This window comes from Triticum aestivum, chromosome 3A (genome assembly GCF_018294505.1).
Source record: "Triticum aestivum cultivar Chinese Spring chromosome 3A, IWGSC CS RefSeq v2.1, whole genome shotgun sequence".
NCBI classification, from domain to species: domain Eukaryota; kingdom Viridiplantae; phylum Streptophyta; class Magnoliopsida; order Poales; family Poaceae; genus Triticum; species Triticum aestivum.
Genome location: NC_057800.1, coordinates 550,567,393 through 550,585,600, shown reverse-complemented (window position 1 = coordinate 550,585,600; position 18,208 = coordinate 550,567,393). Strand labels below are relative to the sequence as shown.

Here is an 18,208-nt window from a genome sequence, read left to right as displayed (position 1 = left end):
GAAGACCCTTCTTCTTCCTTGTTGTTATGATTTGCTGCTGCTGTTCTTCTTCTTTCTATTTGCTGATGCTGGTGGGAGATCCTGCTTTGCCCGGGCGGATGGCCCGACCACGGTGTTGGACCGGTCGGATGACTCGAGTTCTCTTTCTTCCGGAAGGGACACTTCTCGCGGTACTCAAAGCCAAAGATGGCGACGGCTGTTGCAGGTGTGTTGGATTGATGTCCATGCCCTCTCAGTATTGATGTCAAGAAAGGAGGAAATAGCGTGGCGGCAATTGTACCGTGGTCGAAGATGATGACCTGTTTGCGACTGGTTGCATATCCTTCTGCTGCAGGGGTCTTCTCTCAAGATTCAGGGATGATGACACAGGGCTCCGAAGATCTTCTTGTGTTATGGTTGTTTTAGGGTATTCTAGGTGTTTATCTTTTTTTGTTTTTGCATTTCAGTATGCTTGTAAGGGTCACCTACTCTGTACTGATTCGTGATTTGAATAAACAATTTTTTTAAAAAAATGTACGCAGGATCCAGCCAAGGAAACACGTGCCCGCCGCGCTGGCGTGCACGTGTGAAGAGCGCGTACCCGCGTAGCGTAGAGTTGCCTTGCCCCAACGGTCGGTTCGGCAGATGCAGTCGGTTCGAATTTCGAAATAAATATCCCCTTCCTTCTTTCCTCCGCCTTCCCCCAAATCCATTCCCCTCCCTTTCCCGATCAGTCGCCCCCGCCGCCACCGCCGCCGCCGACATGGATTTGCCCAAGCGAGCTCTCCCCCAAGGTAAATAGCGATCCTCTCCTTGATTTCCCCCAATCTTTGTCTGCTGCTTCCTTAACAGATCCGTCCGTTCTTGTTTGTTCACGCGGCCAGGTTCCCCGCGACGAAGCCCCAGGGCCATGGAGGGCGACGAGAACGCGGCCCCGAGGCGCCCCGCCGCGGCGGGGCCCGCGTCCCCGCAGAGGAAGAAGGTTCTGGGGGTGCGGAACGGCGCCGGCCGCGGGCAGGAGGGCGCCGCGTCGGCCGCCAAGGCCGCCGCGCTCGCCACGCCGCCTCCCACCGGAGGGGGGGCGGGGACGTACGACCCCAAGACGAACTACACCACGCCGCGGCCCGACTTCCTGCGCTACGACCCCAAGCGGAGCCGCGAGATCATCCTCCGCCTGGGGCGCGAGGTGGAGGGCGGCGACAGCTCCAGCGCCACCTCGGGCACCGAGCTCTCCGAGGTGCTGTCTTCCGGCTCGTCGGCGGCGAGAGGGGGCGACTCCGAGTGCGACGACGCCGACGACGAGGAGGAGGTGGTGCCTGCGCAAGGACGGGGAGGCCGCTGGGCGCGGCGACTGCTGCTGCTGCTCGTGTCCTCGGCCTGCCTCTTGTGCTACATCTACTGTATGAGTTCCGCTCCCTTCCCTGCTACTACTTCAGAAGAACCCGTCAGTTTCGTCGGATTTAATGGGAGCATGTCTGATGTCGGTGTTCACGAGGTAGTTCCTCTGCCGGGGCCAATTCAGTATGAACATGAGGCAGATATAGGCCAATCTGTGGTCGGGGGCAGTGACGATGGCATCCCTTTGCACGGCCCAGGAGCTTCACCTAGCAATTTCATGGCAGTTGCAATGGTGGGAATGGCAGATGCCTGCCCTAATGTTGCCTTCGGAGAATTTACATGCCAAATCGGGGATGAGAGCAGCGAGATTTTGGATGTTCTGAATGAAGATTCTGGGATAGGCGAGCTGAAATCGGAAGCGAGCATGAGGCCACTCGAGAATGCTGAAGAAAGCAGTGAAGTTGTATGCTCAGGTGGAGATGTCACTGAAGTTCCCTTTGGTTCCACCCACAGCGATGATATGGATGAGAACAAGCTAGGATTAGTTCCTCAAGAGACAGGGGGAGATGAATCAAAACAATCCATGCCACAGTTGGTCACCATGGATGAAATTCTGGAATCAGAAAGCGTGAAGGTGGTGAGTGATGATAAGGGTTTGGAAACTGAGAGGTTGGATCAAGAAGAATTCGACTCGTTGGGGTATGAGAACACAGCTGAAGGTGCCAAGAAACTTGTTGATATGGTGAAAATCCTGTGGTCTGCAGTGGAACCACATTTGCTGAAGATGCTGGCATGCTTATCTGTTGCAGGCCTTGTGACTGTTATGATCAAGTATTCCCAAAGGTCTCGCAAGGTCAAGGTGCCCGTGTCACAACGTATGCCTTCAGTTCCACCCAGGCGAGTGCCAGTACTAGCTCCACATAATACTGTGCCACTGCCGGCGTTCCATTCAGAGCAACCTGTGCAACGGATTGTGCCCAAACAAGAGTCATCTGCCTGCTTGGAGCCTCCTATGCAATCCTTGTTGTCAGAGTCAGACCAATCTGTGTGCCTCAATGTTCCATCAAGTGGTCATAGGGATCATGATCAGAAAGTTCAGCAAGAGGATGGTGGTGGCGTTGAAAGGGCTTCAGATGGCAGTACTGTGGATCAGAAAGATACTGACAGATCAAAGCCACCAGTGGTTCAGTTGCTCGGAGAGTTCTCATTTGTCGATGCAGATAGCTCAAGACGGAGGTCTGCCAAAGACTCAATTCAGCATGGTGGAGACGTCACGGTTCAGGAATCCATGTCTTCGAGGAAGCGTGTAGTCAAGACGCAAAAGGATTCTGACAAAATGCAAACCCCTGGTCTTCAAGCAGCAAGAAAGAAGGTAAATTCTTGTTTCTTTTCCAGACATCTTTTGGCGTTGTATTTTTGTGTGCGAAGTGTGAGTGCGTCATATGAGATTATCCTGCCTTTTGAGGACATCTGTTGGCATTGCATTTTAGTTCCTTAGGAAGTGAGTTCTAGAATTATCTGAACTTACACCAAACAGGTATTTTGGCCCTGCAAATTAGACAGGTACACAAAAGTAGTTACTACCTTAGAACATTCACATTAGTGGCCACTATTATGATATATGTGAAATCATCATTGCTAGTCTTACTTAATAGTCTGATCCAGAACACCTTACATTGCACATTTGAAAATAAATTAAGTTAAATACATCTACGCACAGTGCTTCAGATTTATCTTATCATTACCATTATGCCCCAGGCATTAAGTTTGCTTTCAAGCTTTTATTCCCCACAGTGCTTCAAGCTTGCTATTAACTCGATGTGTTATTCTGTTTAACAGGAGACTGCAAGAGCAGAAGAAGAGAAGGTGGATGCTACACCGACTCCGCTGAGGCGTTCAAACCGTCTCCGTAAACTGGCTTCTCCTTGAGCCAAGGCAAACACGGTGCATTTTGCTGATGTCGGCTGCTGATTCTTCGTGTGGTGCTGGGAGCTGTAGGAGACATCACCTAGTTGTAACCCAACGATGCTAAGATTTGGTGCTGTAGCTGTAATAGGTTAACTAGTGTAAAAGGCTTGCAGTGTGTTTGGTTTCCCAGAAAACCTGTATAATCTGCATTTGACATTATTGTACTGTACTCGTTACCTGTCCCTAACGGTGAAACAGAGTGGTTTTTCTTTTGTTGACATGGGTAAAACAGAGATTGTTGGTGGTATTGGGCAAGTTAATCTCACCCACTCTATCGAATTAGTCATTATTCTCCTGATTGATCTCTGAATTATGTTGGCCCCCGGATTCAGAGGTGTCACAACTTAGTGTTGTATTACCTTCCTTCTCCAGTTCAGTTTCTTATAAAAGAAAACGATCCCGGTAAATTTAAGACTCTGGTTAACATTACAGGAAGGTTTAAATAGAAGGTTCAAATTTCTGAGAAAAGATTGGATAGTTTATCAGCCTAAATCATAAGCAACCCATCGACGTGGAACCAGTGGAAGGCTCATTCAGTCATTTGGCAGAAGGGAAATCCGAAGCGTCCCACCAACGCGACGCGGCACAACACCTCGCGTCCAGCGCACGCACCATTTGCTTTGCTGCACGGAACTTGAACTACAGAGCCCAAAACCAGACCCCTCGCCGTCGCAACCAAAACCCCCACCCCACCCGCCGACCAGAGCCAGGGCCCGCCATGGAGCTCGCGGAGGCCGCCTTCGCCATGCGCGTGCTCCGCCACCTCGCCTGCGCTGGTGGCACGGCGGCCGCATCGGGCGCCAACCTCGCAGTCTCCCCTCTCTCCATCCACGCCGCGCTGGCGCTGCTCGGCGCGGGCGCCCGGGGCGCCACGCTCGACCAGGTCGTCGCCTTCCTCGGCCCCGCGCACGCCGCGCTCGCGTCCCACGTCGCGCTGCGCCTCCTCTCCGACAGCCCCGGCGACGACGGCGGGCCCAGCGTGCGCTTCGCCAACGGCGTGTGGGTCGACGCCGCCATGCGCCTCAAGGTCGCCTACGCCGCCCTCGTCTCCCAGCACTACCGCGCCCAGGCGCTCCCGGCGTCCTTCAAGGACATGGTGAGGCTGCCTGTACCCTCCCTCTGCAACATTTTTCCACGAAATTCGCCCCGGAATCTCGCAACGATCGGCTCACGATTCGCGTCCGTGTCTCGATGCAGCCAGAGGAGGCGAGAACCCAGATCAACCGGTGGTTCGAGAGCTTGACGGCGGGCCGGATCAAGGGCCTCCTGCCCCAGGGCTCCATCAACGGCGCGACGCTGGCCGTGCTCGGGAACGCGCTCTACTTCAAGGGCGCCTGGTGCCGCAAGTTCGACCCCCGGCTCACCCTCGACGACACCTTCCACCTCCCCGCCGGCGGCAGCGTCCGCGCGCCCTTCATGTCGAGCAGCGACCGCCAGCAGCACGTCGCCTGCCGCTCCGGCTACAAGGTGCTGAGGCTGCCGTACGCGCGCGGCCGCGAGCGGCGGTACTTCTCCATGTACATCTACCTCCCCGACGAGCGCGACGGACTGCAGAGCCTGCTGCACAGGCTGGGGTCCGACCCGGCGCTGCTGGAGAGCTCCACGACGCTGACGGCCCAGGTCCCGGTCGGCGCCTTCAAGGTGCCCAGGTTCACCATCTCGTGCAAGACGGACGCGACCGAGCTGCTGCAGGACCTCGGCCTGCGCCTGCCGTTCGCGCCCCTCGCCGCCGACTTCTCCGAGATGCTGGATTCGGCGGCGCCGCTCGTCGTGTCGGCTGTCTTCCACCAGTCCTTCGTCGAGGTGAACGAGGAAGGGACGGAGGCGGCCGCGGCGAGTGCCGTTGTTGCGTCCTTTGGCGCCGCGGCGGTGAGGACGCCGGTTCAGGTTGTGGACTTCGTGGCCGACCACCCGTTCGTGTTCTTGATCAAGGAGGAGCTCAGCGGCGTCGTGGTTTTCGCCGGGCAAGTGATCAATCCGTTGGTTCCATGAATCTGGCTGTGCAGACACAAAACAAAGTATCTTTTAACTTTTGGGGCTTTCAGGATGTTATTTTGTGTAATGTGTAGTGTCCTTTTTCTTCTTTTAGTGAACTTTTCTGCCTGTTGATACATTACTTGCCTTTTCAAAGATGTGTCCAGTACTCCAATATGATTGGAGGGAATACCATCTTTGCTATGTGGATCCAAGATACACTTCGAAAGGGACACCAGAAATGAAGGAGACATAAAACCTATGTGCAACAGAAAGTTTCACACTTGCCAGCAATCGAAAATGGTACACAGACCTGAAAACACACATGTCAAAAACAACGGCATCAGACGCATATAAACAGTAAACATTGAGCTGCAGTTTTTTAATGGTTTCAGGAGGACGAGATATGTCAGCATGAAGTTACTACTGAACATAAAATTTGAATACCAGGAGCTTCCTGGGTCATAAAGAGAACTCTAGAATCTACAGTAGATCCTGTCATCGTGCAGTTCAGATTTAGCAATTCAGTTGCTAAACATAGATTGTAGGACTGGAGTGCTACAACGCATGGGAAGAATGCTTATTTTCAGAAGGGCTAACATTCTAATGTAGAAAAAACAAAAGGAATCACAGCGCCATACTAATAGACGCAAGAAGTGTTTACTGTGCGCAAAGCCAGCAGCGACAAGGATTATTACATGCACGTTCTACAATCAAGGTTTACGATTTACATACACGACAAACTATATCAAGACACTTCAGTGGTTGTTTCCTTTGGCAGAACCACAGCGATTAGACACTCAGTCGGTTGAGGCGGAAGGCCTAGCAGTCCAAACACCTCGGATGTGGGAGGAAGAATAAATAGCAGCCTCGACCCCATGGGCTTCACAGGAGCAATCTTTATGACCCCGGCGTACTTGTTCAGCTTCAGATAGGAGATGAAATCCCGGAACTGCGAGATGCAAAAGGTAATTATGCTTAGACAACTACTTTATCATGAAGTTTCAAAAGAAGCAATCTCTGACTATTACATTCTGAAAGTTGAATTCACAAGTTTTGAACTTGTAAATCCACTAAAGCACACACATGATCTGCAAATTCATAAGTTTTCAACTTGTAAAGCCACTCAAGCCCTTAGATGACATCTCAGAATTCTTAGGTGATGAGCTGCAATTAATACGACAATATGCTGCTGTTATTCTGCATACTGCAGCTTATGCAGGCCAGCAGGTCTACATCTCTTCAACGTTCATTATTTGAAATTAACTCAACTCCAGAGAAAAGGTAAAACCTAAATCTACACGTCTGAGGGCAAAACAGAGGCAGACCAGAGTTGCTTAAAGTTCTCTTTGGTGTTTATAAACAGTAAAACTTGCACAAGATCATAACATCTATGACTCAAGATTAGAAGTCATGTAGTCGTAAATATCAAACCCCAAAATGTGTGTCAGGAAAGAAACTACACCTATTGCCTGACTGGTGCCTGAACAGTATGGAATTATCATCCCTGTCTGATGATATCTACAGCTAAATGACACAATTTTGGCTTCTGGCAAGATGATAACTCTCTGGCTGCTCAACCACAGCTCCTAAAATGACAGGTATCGATCAAGTCATATACACATTTCCACCAAAGTTCCCCCTGGATAAAAGTGCCAGTATGGATCATACAGTCACTAAAGCAATATGCAAAATCCAGCATAACAGACTGATAGCTACCCCCATTTAGTGCAATCAAATAAGTCTTGAGCCTGTCGCGTTAATACATATACTTTTAAACAGCTGTGTTATCCAAAACTGCCTCGAACAAGAGGGTAAATTCCAGGTGGTACATGAATACTTCCAGGTCATTTGCGAGAGTAAATACAGCAGCAAAAGTAGACAGGATACATTTCATCAAACCAATCTCTAGTCTAAATTCAATTTCCGCCTCAAGTAACTATCATGTCAGTTCATCTCAACCTGGGAGACCACACTAAAAATTCTAGGTATTCCTATCTCTTTTATACTTGGGGGAATTCACAAGTATTTAGTTTTCATAATAAATCAATTACAGAAAGTGACAATAATTCCATCTGCTGTCTGTTTAGGTAATTATATTTTTTAATAGGTTATTATGTTCAGTACATGATTGATGTAGACGCATATATACGATAAGTAAAATGGTTTGAAAAGTAAAGGGATTGAATCACATAGCAGTTGATTTTGATCATACCCCTTTCTGATCACCATTCGAACAAGGCAACAACCGACAGACTTCTTTCTGCAAAATGAAAAATAGAAGTTAATATTCTTTTATGCAAATTGAAGAGTAAAAGGTGATCATCTTTTCTCTCTGCAACACACTATTTGAGCTCCTTAGCATCCTTAAAACATCTATATTTAGTCAGAGAAACCATACAAGAGTTAAATGCCAGTATGGGTATGGGTTGAAGGCGATACAGCCATAAAGTATTGTTTACAAAATACATGTTGACTGCAGCCACAGCACTTAAGCAATTAAGATATGGCGTAAAAAATATGTCGCCAGCCATATCACCTTTAGACATCAAAACATAACCAGCACACTCTCTACAACTTGACTAGCACTATTGCCTACGATCAGCTGTCAACCTTCTGCTCAAAGCCTAATCACCTTGTTTTTAGTAGCAATAGCATACCCATTTATCATGATTCCCCACTTTAATCACCACCACTGTGAACTGAGTGAGACATCAAAATATGCTATTTGTGGCTTCAAGTGTCACTGGTGAATGGCAATCACGCATCATTGACTGAATCAGCTATGAACTAAACTTGCAAGATATGGAACGTACTGACAACTATAACATTGCATTGATCCAAAGATATCAAAATCCTTGCAAACATCACAACTATTGGTCACACGGCCCTCGTCAAGTCAGTTATCTCCTCCCAACCGGTGTACTCCATCACGCCTCTCATCGTGCCACCAAGCACACTTGATAACCTAAACAAGATTGAAAGAGCTTTTCTTTGGTCCGGTATGGACAAGATGACGGGCGCCAAATGCAAGGTCAATTGGGAAACGGTTTTTAGACCGAAGGTGTATGGTGGCCTAGGGGTGCTTAATACCGACAAGTTTGCACGTGCTTTGCGGCTAAGATGGCTTTGTATGAGTGGAAGGAACCGCGCAACTTATGGGTAGGATTTGGCAACCCTTGCACGGAGGATGATCTCAATTTCTTCTATGCCTCGGCTACCATCACCGTGGGGGACGACGCCAAAACAAGATTGAAAGAGCTTTTCTTTGGTCCGGTACAGACAAGACGACGGGCGCCAAATGCAAGGTCAGTTGGGAAACGGTTTGTACACCAAAGGAGTATGGTGTCCTAGGGTGCTTAATACCGACAAGTTTGCACGTGCTTTACGGCTAAGATGGCTTTGGTATGAGTGGAAGGAACCCCGCAAATTATGGGTAGGATTTGGCAACCCTTGCACGGAGGATGATCTCAACTTCTTCTATGCCTCGGCTACCATCACCATGGGGGACGACGCCAAAACACCGTTTTGGGACTTCCCTTGGCTTCTTGGGCACAAGCCCAAGGATATTGCACCACTAAATTTTTAGGCCTTGAGGAGAAAGAACTAGAAGGTTAGGGAGGCTCTCAAGGGGAATGCATGGATCTTCAAAATCAACTACAACACCGTCGTCTCCGGTGAACACATTCGGACATTTTCACTCTTTGGATGCTTGTAAATGGTTTCCATCTTGATGAGCACCTCGAGGATGATATTGTTTGGAAGCACTCGAATGACGGGATCTACACGGCGGCCACCGTGTATAAGGCCCAATTCCTTGGATTAACTCTTCCCCCATGGACCGCATGGTTTGGAAAGTTTGGGCTCCCCCCAAGGTCAATTTTTTTGCATGGTTGGCTCTTCAAGATAGGATTTGGACCGCCGATCGCCTGGAGAGACGGGGTTGAGCAAATTGTGGCCTTTGCCCTCTCTGCAGAAGGGGCAACAAACGGGTGCACACCTCTTCTTTAAGTGCCGCTACACGCTTAGGCTTTGGAGGTCAATAATCGCCAAGCTTGGCCTTGCACACATGGACACCACCGATTGGCACCTTGCCGATTCCGTCCACAAATGGAGGACAAGAGAACCGGCAACCATGTCACCAACCGGAGCACTATGACCTCACTCACCATGCTTGTTACTTGGACCATTTGGAATGAGAGAAATGCTAGGGTGTTCCCGTCACAAGTGCGCGCCACCGCCTATCCTTCTTAACATCATCTTGGAGGAGGCAAAGCTTTGGATTACCGCGGGAGCTAAAAGACTAAGGCTTATAATTTTGCGTGAGTAATTGTCATGCCGTGTATGTGGGTGATTTGTAAAACTCTAAACTCTATTCCCTCCTTATTTAATAGATGAAGGAAATCTTTTGCCTCCATTTCGGAAAAAAATCCTTGTATTCAAGCATAAAGTCTTGTAGCCCAACGCGCATTGTAGATGATCCGGTGGTCTCTTTCAGTGCATCAAGTAAAGACATATATGCACGCTAGAGTTTGTAGGAGTTGCATTGTCGGCAGTGCCTCCTGTTGCACCACAACAGACAGTCTAGCGCACATGTAAGACTCATAGCACAGAAGAGATCAAGGTGCACCGGCTCTGTGGTCCTCATGGTTTTACAGTATAAACACATAACCTTTCCTTTTAGCTCCTGGATATTCTCATTCCTTTTCTGCTTGGCCTGTTCCTTGTATGCAAGCAACTTAACCTTTCCAATTTTGTCTCCTGGATAGATAGTTGGATACAAACCTGAAAGTAAACATGCCAAACTTTTCATGGCCTAATTCAACAGGATATGCAAGCATGCTTGATATGCATAACTTGCTGGACTCCTTTCCTTAAAGGACAGTAGATGGCAAACTCAGACAAAAATTTGCAATTGTGTGAGCCCTGAATCTCTCCCGCAGAATTGGGCATCTCTCAAGTTTTGGACCCTGTCCATTTATAGGCCTCTCTTCCAAGGGAACATAATCAAAGCTCAATCCAAGTTCCCTTGTTTTGTTCAAAAAATCAGACCAGTCCGGTTGTCTGACCGGAAATAATGGGAACCAGCGACCTGTCTGGTTTCATAGGACTAAAAGAATGTTTTAGAAGAAAATACGAAAAAATATTAAAATGAGTTGTTTCATGTGGGGATCGAACACCATGGTGGCTTCGTTTTGTGATATATTGGTGGGCTAAGCCCTTTATTATGTGTATCCATGGGATCTGAGGTCCTATTTTCTCATGTAAGCTTAAATATTAATTAAATATGACTGTTTTTTGCCGCCATTGAACCGGACGAACCAGTGAACCAGTCGCTCGACCGGTTCACTAACCATCTGGATTTTGAAACTATGGTTTTGGTGCATGAAATTATCTTTCCAATTTGACCTCGTGCTCTTTCCTATTCTGTCTTAGCTGTCAAATGCACCGAATAAAACCCATACTTCCTTTAATGGTTTTGGTTTTCTTCCTTAAAAGTTGCTCGAGTCCTCGACTATCTCCTGGATCGATTAAGAATCTATGTGCACCTGGGTGTGATTGATTCTTGCAGCCTGCCACACATGAATCTTGCTCCAATTCTTCTTGTCAACATTGCTTTCTTTCCTTCCTCAGCAACTCGCCCTCCTTGCTAGCTTCCTTCCTGACCTGCACCACACGACGCCTGCACATCCCCATTGCTTGCAATCACGTGCTTCAGCTGCTACCACAACTTGATGCTTCGCCTTCACTACTGAAACGGGTCCCTCCGCTGTGTGGCTGCACTGGCTTTGCATCTTGTTGGTCCTCCTTTCTTGGCTGTGTCTGTTGCACCTCTGCTGCTTCTTGCGATGACTCTGCTGCTGCTTCTTGCGACCGTGCCGCTGCCACCGCTGCATCATGTTTTGTCACCACCATTGACTCTGCAATGTCTAATGCCAGATGATATAGGGAATGACTCGGTACCAGGATATTGCAATCCTGTAAATTCGGGAAAGCTCATGCTGCATCATGGTCTAAACCATATATTCAACGAAGACCACGATCCATGCCCTTGCTAGAAAATTTCTGATCGCCTCCACTACTCCATAAGGATCAAAGACCTGATGAAGCACACTGTCAGCGGTAAGGTAGAGACATGAAGGATCCTTCACGATATCGTCTTGGCAGCAAAAACCATGGTGGTCTGGTTGGCTATGATACCAAATGTTGTGAACCTAGATCCACAACAGGATAACTACTGTGCTGAATACCAGGCGACGTGGCTGCAAGGGATTGGGTAGACATAGGTTGAGACTAGAGAATAACGGGAAGATCAGATTGATTGCTCTTGCTTGATTGCAAAGCAGATACACTCCATCCTTATATATTATAATGGATGCTCGGGTCTCTGACCTCTCCTAGTATGATTGGACTTATTAGCTCTTTCCTAATGCAATTGGACGCTTTCATAATGCTACGCTTTCCCAATGACTTTCATTCTTCTCTCACATGGACTCCTCCCATGCTGCTGCCCCTGCCTTGATACAGTGGACCCATGTTTTTCAGACAATCGGTGGAATGATCAGTTTCTGACAGAGACCGACATGCACGGGGCCAACATCTGTTGGGGCAATAAACGCCTGCCCCCTCCCACCTCCTACCTTTGTATCCAGAAGTGGCGCTGTTGTCGAGGACAAGGATAGCAAGAAATTTAAAGAACTGTCGAACTCAACTTCCTAAATGTTATTTTTTCACAATTCGTCAACTTCCAGAGGTCTGGATTCAAAACTTTCAACATTGAATCAAACGAATGAACACGTATTCTCAATTAGATGAGAACCAACTTTCATTCGGATGAGCCAACTTTCAGTTCATTACATGCCAACTTTGTAATCAAAACAATTCAGGCTTTCAAAATCTACAAAATCAACTTTCAGCCCAAACAACTGGAGCTTTAACATTATAGAACTTTGCCATGAATAAAACAAAACTGGCATACAAAAATACTAAGAAACAGACATTCCCACACCTTATACGGAGCCGAAAGCAAGAAAAGAAAGACAGCGATGAAGACAAGTGAGGCACCTACAGCAGCGGAGTGTGGGGCCAGAGGAGGTGGAAGCCAGCAGCACTGAGGAGGTGCCCGACGGCAACGCAAGATCCTCGCTAAACCTAGAGTATCGGCAGACGTTGAGGGACATAGCACCGCCACCAAAGGAGTCAAACTCCGGCAGTCCGCAAGCTCTTGAATTTACAAAATAGTAGAAAACTGAAGAACAAGGAAGAAAAGAGGAGGTTGGGAAACATAAGGGAGAAACTGACCAAGGAATGGAAGAAATGAGAAAAGGTGGGCCTTCACGGTATAAAGAACAAGTCATTTGTTGGGAACATCGCCCATCAAATAGTGCTTTCGTATCTTCCAGGTAACAGACCCAAACAAAGAATGTTCTATGGCGCAGTGTCACAGTTTATATGTAAGTTTGCAGATTAAAAGCATATTTAGTGAAAACATGGCAATTAGTCAGAAAAGATGATGTGTTATGTACAAGAAAATGACACCCTTTATCACTGCGACAACTTAAGAATCTTAAAAATTTAAAGTACAAGTAGGTTAGATATATTTCTGAGTACATGACCTCAGAATCTTACTTTATTAGGTGGAGCATTGGAGATGATTGTCTTTGCGTGCTGGAAAGCTGTGCGCTTTAGAACATCTAATCTTGAGGGCCATCTGAAATGTGCAAACAAGGTTAACATATAATGTAACAAATTAGCAATGCGCAAATAAGAGTAAATTTATGTGAGCCTTACTCTGCTGGTTCAGAAACAGTACTTTCGTATCTACAGGCATCCAACTCTATTCTACTTGCATAGATTGTGCAGTAGTGTATGCCGCTTTTTGTAAGAGAACCCTGCCATTGAGGATGAGGGGATGGCTTCTGTGAATTACAAGGATCAGTTGAAGGTTGTGCCGGAGGAGAACTTGGGGGCGGTGGAACAGAAGGTGGCTCGGAAACAGGTAATGGTGGTGGAGATAGTGGTGGAGGTGGCATATCTAGAGGTGTAAATGGTGAGGGAGCTACATTTGGTATAGGTGGTGGCATTTTCTCTGAATGCTGTGCTGAGCTTCCAGGAAGCTGTGTAAGAGGGGTGACACAAGACGGTATGAAAGGAGGAGGAGCAGATGGAATACGGAAGCTACTTCCGGGCATCATGCGAGGAGAAACACGGCCGAAGGGTGGATTTGGTGTAGTGTTTTCCCATGGACTGCCCGGACCAGGATATACAGGACGAACAAAAGAAGTTTGGATAGGAGGTGGTGGTGGTGGCATTACAGAAGAACGATGTGCGGAAACAGGTGGGCAGGGAGGCATTCCTTGTGGAGCCCTGTTTGACTCTAGATCCTTGTACTGCCATAATTGTTGTGTATTGGGAGGTGGTGGACCTGCACACCAAGCAACGGATTGTTACATTGGAACTATATTATGCACAAGCTTGCAAAGTTTCTGTTTCGTTAAACAATACTGACCATATATTGGCCGATCCCCTTGTACTGTGTAACCTGTATGATAAGCTGAAACCCTTGGATTCCTGCATATGTTCCCATCACTGAAATAAGTATAATTGTCATGCAACATGGCAAGCTTTCCCTTGTGGTGTGTAAACATCATAAATAATATACATAAATTGGTATTGGTAAGCAAGAAAATTATGTCTGCATGTTATATAAATTAAATAAGAGGGCACCGTGTTCTGATGCTTTCGAGGCACCATATATTTCTGATTTATTTAACATAAGAGGAAGGCATGGTAATGAGTGTTCAAGTATGTGTTTAAGTAAATCCTAGATGCAACTTCCATGATCGCAATTGCAAGCTGGTATTAAGAATCATGAGTTGTGAATTATAATTTCCACTACTCATGTTTGTTTGTTTGTTGTTTCCATATGCACTGCATGATTGCAGTATGCCAATATCAGCTATAACCTATATGTATGTAGCATATTTTGAACATGTAACCAGATCCAATGATACAATACCCCAAGAGGCACGAGCATGTACTAGTGGTGGTAACACTTCAGAGTACCCCGCTACTCTCCTCATAGGATACTTATCAAAAGCTCAATTTTGTACTGGATCGGGAGCAGAGTGAATCTGATGTACTCTGTACTTAAGGACTGACAAATAAATAAATAGTGCATATGAAAAAACATAAGGCAGCAACAATATATGTGTAGTGCTAACAATAACATATGCCAACCGTAGTGCCACAAAACAAACCAATTTCCCATGTAACAATCACATTGACAAAAAAGAGGTAAAATCAAGAAGTATCTTCCATGGTATATTTAAATTCAAATGTTGCATCTTCATAAAATTCTAGTTAGACGACCAGAAATAGCATGCTAAAAATAGGCAGACAAAACATGCCCAGTTGCATATCTAAAGTTGACATGTTTATAAATATCATGGGATGGATGGTCCCACAATCACATTAATCTGACTGAGAAGTCGTCCAAAGAAGAGACATGGTCATAAAGCATGTTTTGGGATCTATGTTCTAATCAAATTAACCACCAGTGACTTCTATGCTTTGGTTTAGCTTGTCGATAACCACCCATGTGCGGGACATTATCTTACCTATTATGTTTCTGTTATGGTCTCGTAGTATGGTAGTTTATCTATTTAGAAAGTCTATGTGAACACCAAATAACAACAGGTCCAACCAAGAAACCATCCATGTAAGAACTAGAGAAAAGGTTAACCTGATCTCATGGTGACTGCTGCTGTCCGGAAGGTTCTGGGCTGGCATTCGAATAACAGGTGAAAATGTTTTGTCGTGAACAGCTCCTACGCTGCATGTCCTAGATTCAACACTAATCAACTTCAAGCCAAACCTTGCACCATGCATCTGCGACTTTGCACAGGCAGCAGCACTGTGTGATTCATAATCTATCAAGCAGCTCCCATCAATCCGATTAAACTGCCACCTACTGACCTCACCAAATCGTGAGAAAGCATTGATAAATTCCGTCTCAGGGATTGACTTGTCCATGTTATGTACCAAAAGTTGATGAACAGATGTATTCTTATCCTGGGAACAAACATCTGAATGAGCTTGGCGCCTAATATGGGCTTTTGCAACAGCTGCATCAACTGATGTCTCAAATTCAAGAATGAAAGCATTTTCGCCGGAGATATCGATACAGCCACATGGCCTCTTCAGGCCTGCTGACTTCAATTCATCGAACACCTCATCTTTTTCTTTCTGATTCTTGACCTTACCAACATAAATATGGCAGCTTTCACCAACAGCTATACCACCAACAAATCCCTTGCTACCTATAAGTCTATCTAAATACCTTATTTGAAGATCACCACCCCAAATAGAGGAGCCCCGCATATATCCACATGCCCGAACAGCGTGCACTATGTTTCCATATTCAATCAAGGCAAATTCTTTGGAAGGATAAAATAAAAAGTTTGTTAATGGGCCAAACTCCTCGAATTTAGATCGAACTAGTGCCTCTGCAGCACTATTTCCCAGTGAACCAACCCAAAGTTCCTTTGAGACCGAAATTACATCGCTCGAGACAGAAGCAACATAAAGATCAGGTCTTGCACTCTTGCGGCCACCAGTTTTCGCATCTGCTTGCTTCTCAGTTTTCACATCATCTGTCTGCACAGACTTTAATACATGGGTATCAATATTGACAGTTTTTTCTCCTGCACTTTTGTCAGGCTTCTCCAGCACTGATGGTTCACAGTCCATGGAACTTTTATCCTCATCGAGTTCTGATAAAGAGCCCAAAACTTTTAAACAAGATGATACCTCTGAAAGCACAGTAGATCCACAGGAATCACATAATTTTTTGTACCTCCGCAGTATCCAACCTCTCAAAGATGGATGTCTAGATATTGCCTGCGTGAATTAAAAAAAAAGGTCACTGCAACGTGAAGCAAAGCCAGAGGACAGGATTTTACCAGATAATTAAGTGGAAGATTGCAACGAAGACCCAAGAGATCACCAACTCATTATCTACTCCTAAGTGCCCGTGCACTTTTTCCTCCCCTCATATTTTCTTTTTTTATTACAAAAAAGAAACCGTTCCATTAATACTTGTTCACAAGAGAATAGTGACTGTTGGAAGGGCAAAATCAGTTCATCCCTATCCACACAGAAACATGAACTAACCAAGGGTCTATGTCAACACCCAACCATAAAAAAAAGGGCAGGAAGTAACATAGGTACTCACACGGCCATTAGGAAATTGCGAGTTGCCGAGTCATAATTTTATAGTAACACTAGCTTAAGTCAACATAAATAATCAATCTCTAAAAGGCATGCATAATATATCCTTTTCCCATAGCAAATCTGGCTAATAAATTTCTGACTTAACCTTAAATGTCTGCAGACCATCATTATAAACAGGAAATGAAAAAACAGTGCTTGATTCAACTATCCATAACCAAACCAATGTAAAAGCCGAAGTAGATGGGTAACCAAATTAATCAGTTTCAAAATGTTCTCTGGAGTTACCATGGTACGCTACAACCCATTATTGTTTCTAAAGGGCAACCTGGTGCATGTAGCTCCTGCTTGCGCAGGGTCCAGGGAAGGGTCCGACCACTTTGGGTCTATAGTACGCAGCCTTTCCCTACATTTCTGTAAGAGGCTGTTTCCAGGACTTGAACCCATGACCTCATGGTCACAAGGCAGCAGCTTTACCACTGCGCCAAGGCTCCCCTTCAAAACCCATTATTGTTTCTATTGTGCAAAATTCAAATGTACCAAGAAGGTGAAAATGCTTCGTCAGACAAAAATGTACATACCATTGTGATGTAACACTCATTTGATTCTACCATAGACCTTCCTGAAACGCCAGACGCATCAGAAGAAGGCTTTGAATCAACAATCTCTTTGGTGCCAGACAGATCTATTTCCATCTCAGTACACTGCGAGGCCACATCAGCCTTATTGTCCAGAGCAAGATCTGAGATATCATTGCTCACATTACAGGTCAGCTGATTTAAAAAGTACAGTCCTCTTATACGGTCAGTTTCTGCAGAAGCAATCAACGCAAAACACGCTTCTAGTAGATTCTCTGGGGATAAAAGAAATATGCATAGCAAGGATTGTGCCCTCAGTTCAAACAAACAATCATGTGCCAGTTGGCTGTCATCCCCTGACTCCTGCTTTAAAATGTCTAATAACTCCACGGGGTCCTGAAGCTTTGAAAGTCTTCTGGAGCCTATATGATGGATATCCTTCCCATCAAATGTTGAAATGAAGAAAGTGAGGACAGTCATATAGACTGCGGAACAGATTCCTGTGATAACAGATGACTTGGGAGCTTCAAGAGATGCTGTGGAGCATATGTCAACTAAGCCAACAATACAAGCCCTAGCAGTCCGATATGCCACGCCATCTGCATCATCCCCTCTTGTTACAATGGCCAAGTTCCAATTGTACATCTTGATGGAGACTTTAGCTGCTGCCTCAAGTGCAGTAGGACAATACGAGGCATATTGAGGAATCAGCTTAGCTAAGATACGTTGTACACTTGTGCAACCTGTATGGATAGACGAGGAAAAGAATGAAAACAGTTTCTGAACATGGTAGGAGATAAGCGCTTTCACTATAAAGATTTCAGTCTTGTAACCAAGTACATATGCACTCTAAAATAAATTTTAATAATGTGAGAATACAGAGAGAGAGCTTGACAAAGGTTTGGCCTAAATAAAAAAGTAGAGCAACTTGGAAACAAGGTTAATACGATGCATATCTGCCCGTCCAAGCTCTCAGGGTGCCATAGATAAAACTGGTTACAAAAGAGTACTTAAACATGACGCTACCAAAAGAAAATTTGGGCATCTGCAATTAGGCTAGGAAATATTACTATTATGTTCTCCAGTCCCAAAGATATTACAGGTCCTGCTGGTTTCATTCTGGTTAATGGAACCGCGCG

General features: G+C 46.0%; 3 protein-coding genes across 7 annotated transcripts in view; 2 read left to right on the top strand and 1 right to left on the bottom strand.

Moving 5' to 3' along the window:
* Positions 1–640: 640 nt before the first annotated feature.
* LOC123062163 (uncharacterized) lies at positions 641–3,503 on the top strand. Of its 2 annotated transcripts, XM_044485535.1 has the most exons (4): positions 641–773; positions 864–1,379; positions 1,479–2,689; positions 3,157–3,503. In XM_044485535.1, exons 1-4 carry the CDS (start codon positions 743–745, stop codon positions 3,244–3,246), a joined length of 1,848 nt encoding a protein of 615 aa, XP_044341470.1. In that variant the 5' UTR covers positions 641–742; the 3' UTR covers positions 3,247–3,503. The 2 variants fall into 2 exon arrangements, with proteins under 2 accessions (XP_044341470.1, XP_044341469.1); XM_044485534.1 differs by having other exon boundaries at positions 864–2,689.
* Positions 3,504–3,639: 136 nt separating this feature from the next.
* On the top strand, positions 3,640–5,552 carry LOC123062164 (serpin-Z1). Its single transcript, XM_044485536.1, has 2 exons — positions 3,640–4,381; positions 4,483–5,552. Exons 1-2 carry the CDS (start codon positions 4,004–4,006, stop codon positions 5,275–5,277), a joined length of 1,173 nt encoding a protein of 390 aa, XP_044341471.1. The 5' UTR covers positions 3,640–4,003; the 3' UTR covers positions 5,278–5,552.
* A 216-nt stretch (positions 5,553–5,768) lies between these two features.
* Positions 5,769–18,208, bottom strand: part of LOC123062162 (uncharacterized) — a 14,186-nt gene continuing 1,746 nt past the window's right edge. The window contains exons 2-9 of one of the 4 annotated variants that reach the window (XR_006429560.1): positions 17,073–17,812; positions 15,005–16,161; positions 13,769–13,848; positions 13,051–13,684; positions 12,889–12,970; positions 12,329–12,508; positions 7,475–7,522; positions 5,769–6,211 (exon numbers count right to left, since the gene is read on the bottom strand). Coding sequence is in view for 2 of the 4 variants with exons in the window: in XM_044485532.1 (XP_044341467.1) it covers positions 6,008–6,211; positions 7,475–7,522; positions 12,889–12,970; positions 13,051–13,684; positions 13,769–13,848; positions 15,005–16,161; positions 17,073–17,812 (2,945 nt within the window). In the remaining 2 variants the exon portion in view is untranslated. The remainder of the gene's footprint in view (positions 6,212–7,474; positions 7,523–12,328; positions 12,509–12,888; positions 12,971–13,050; positions 13,685–13,768; positions 13,849–15,004; positions 16,162–17,072; positions 17,813–18,208) is intronic. The other 3 variants (XR_006429561.1, XM_044485532.1, XM_044485533.1) reach the window with 3 other exon arrangements.

Coding starts and splice junctions, on each gene's coding strand:
- LOC123062163 (XM_044485534.1), top strand. CDS start 743: ATGGATTTGCCCAAGCGAGCTCTCCCCCAAG. Junction 774..863: donor CAAGCGAGCTCTCCCCCAAG/GTAAATAGCGAT, acceptor TCACGCGGCCAG/GTTCCCCGCGACGAAGCCCC. Junction 2,690..3,156: donor TTCAAGCAGCAAGAAAGAAG/GTAAATTCTTGT, acceptor TCTGTTTAACAG/GAGACTGCAAGAGCAGAAGA.
- LOC123062164 (XM_044485536.1), top strand. CDS start 4,004: ATGGAGCTCGCGGAGGCCGCCTTCGCCATGCGCGTGCTCCGCCACCTC. Junction 4,382..4,482: donor CGGCGTCCTTCAAGGACATG/GTGAGGCTGCCT, acceptor GTCTCGATGCAG/CCAGAGGAGGCGAGAACCCA.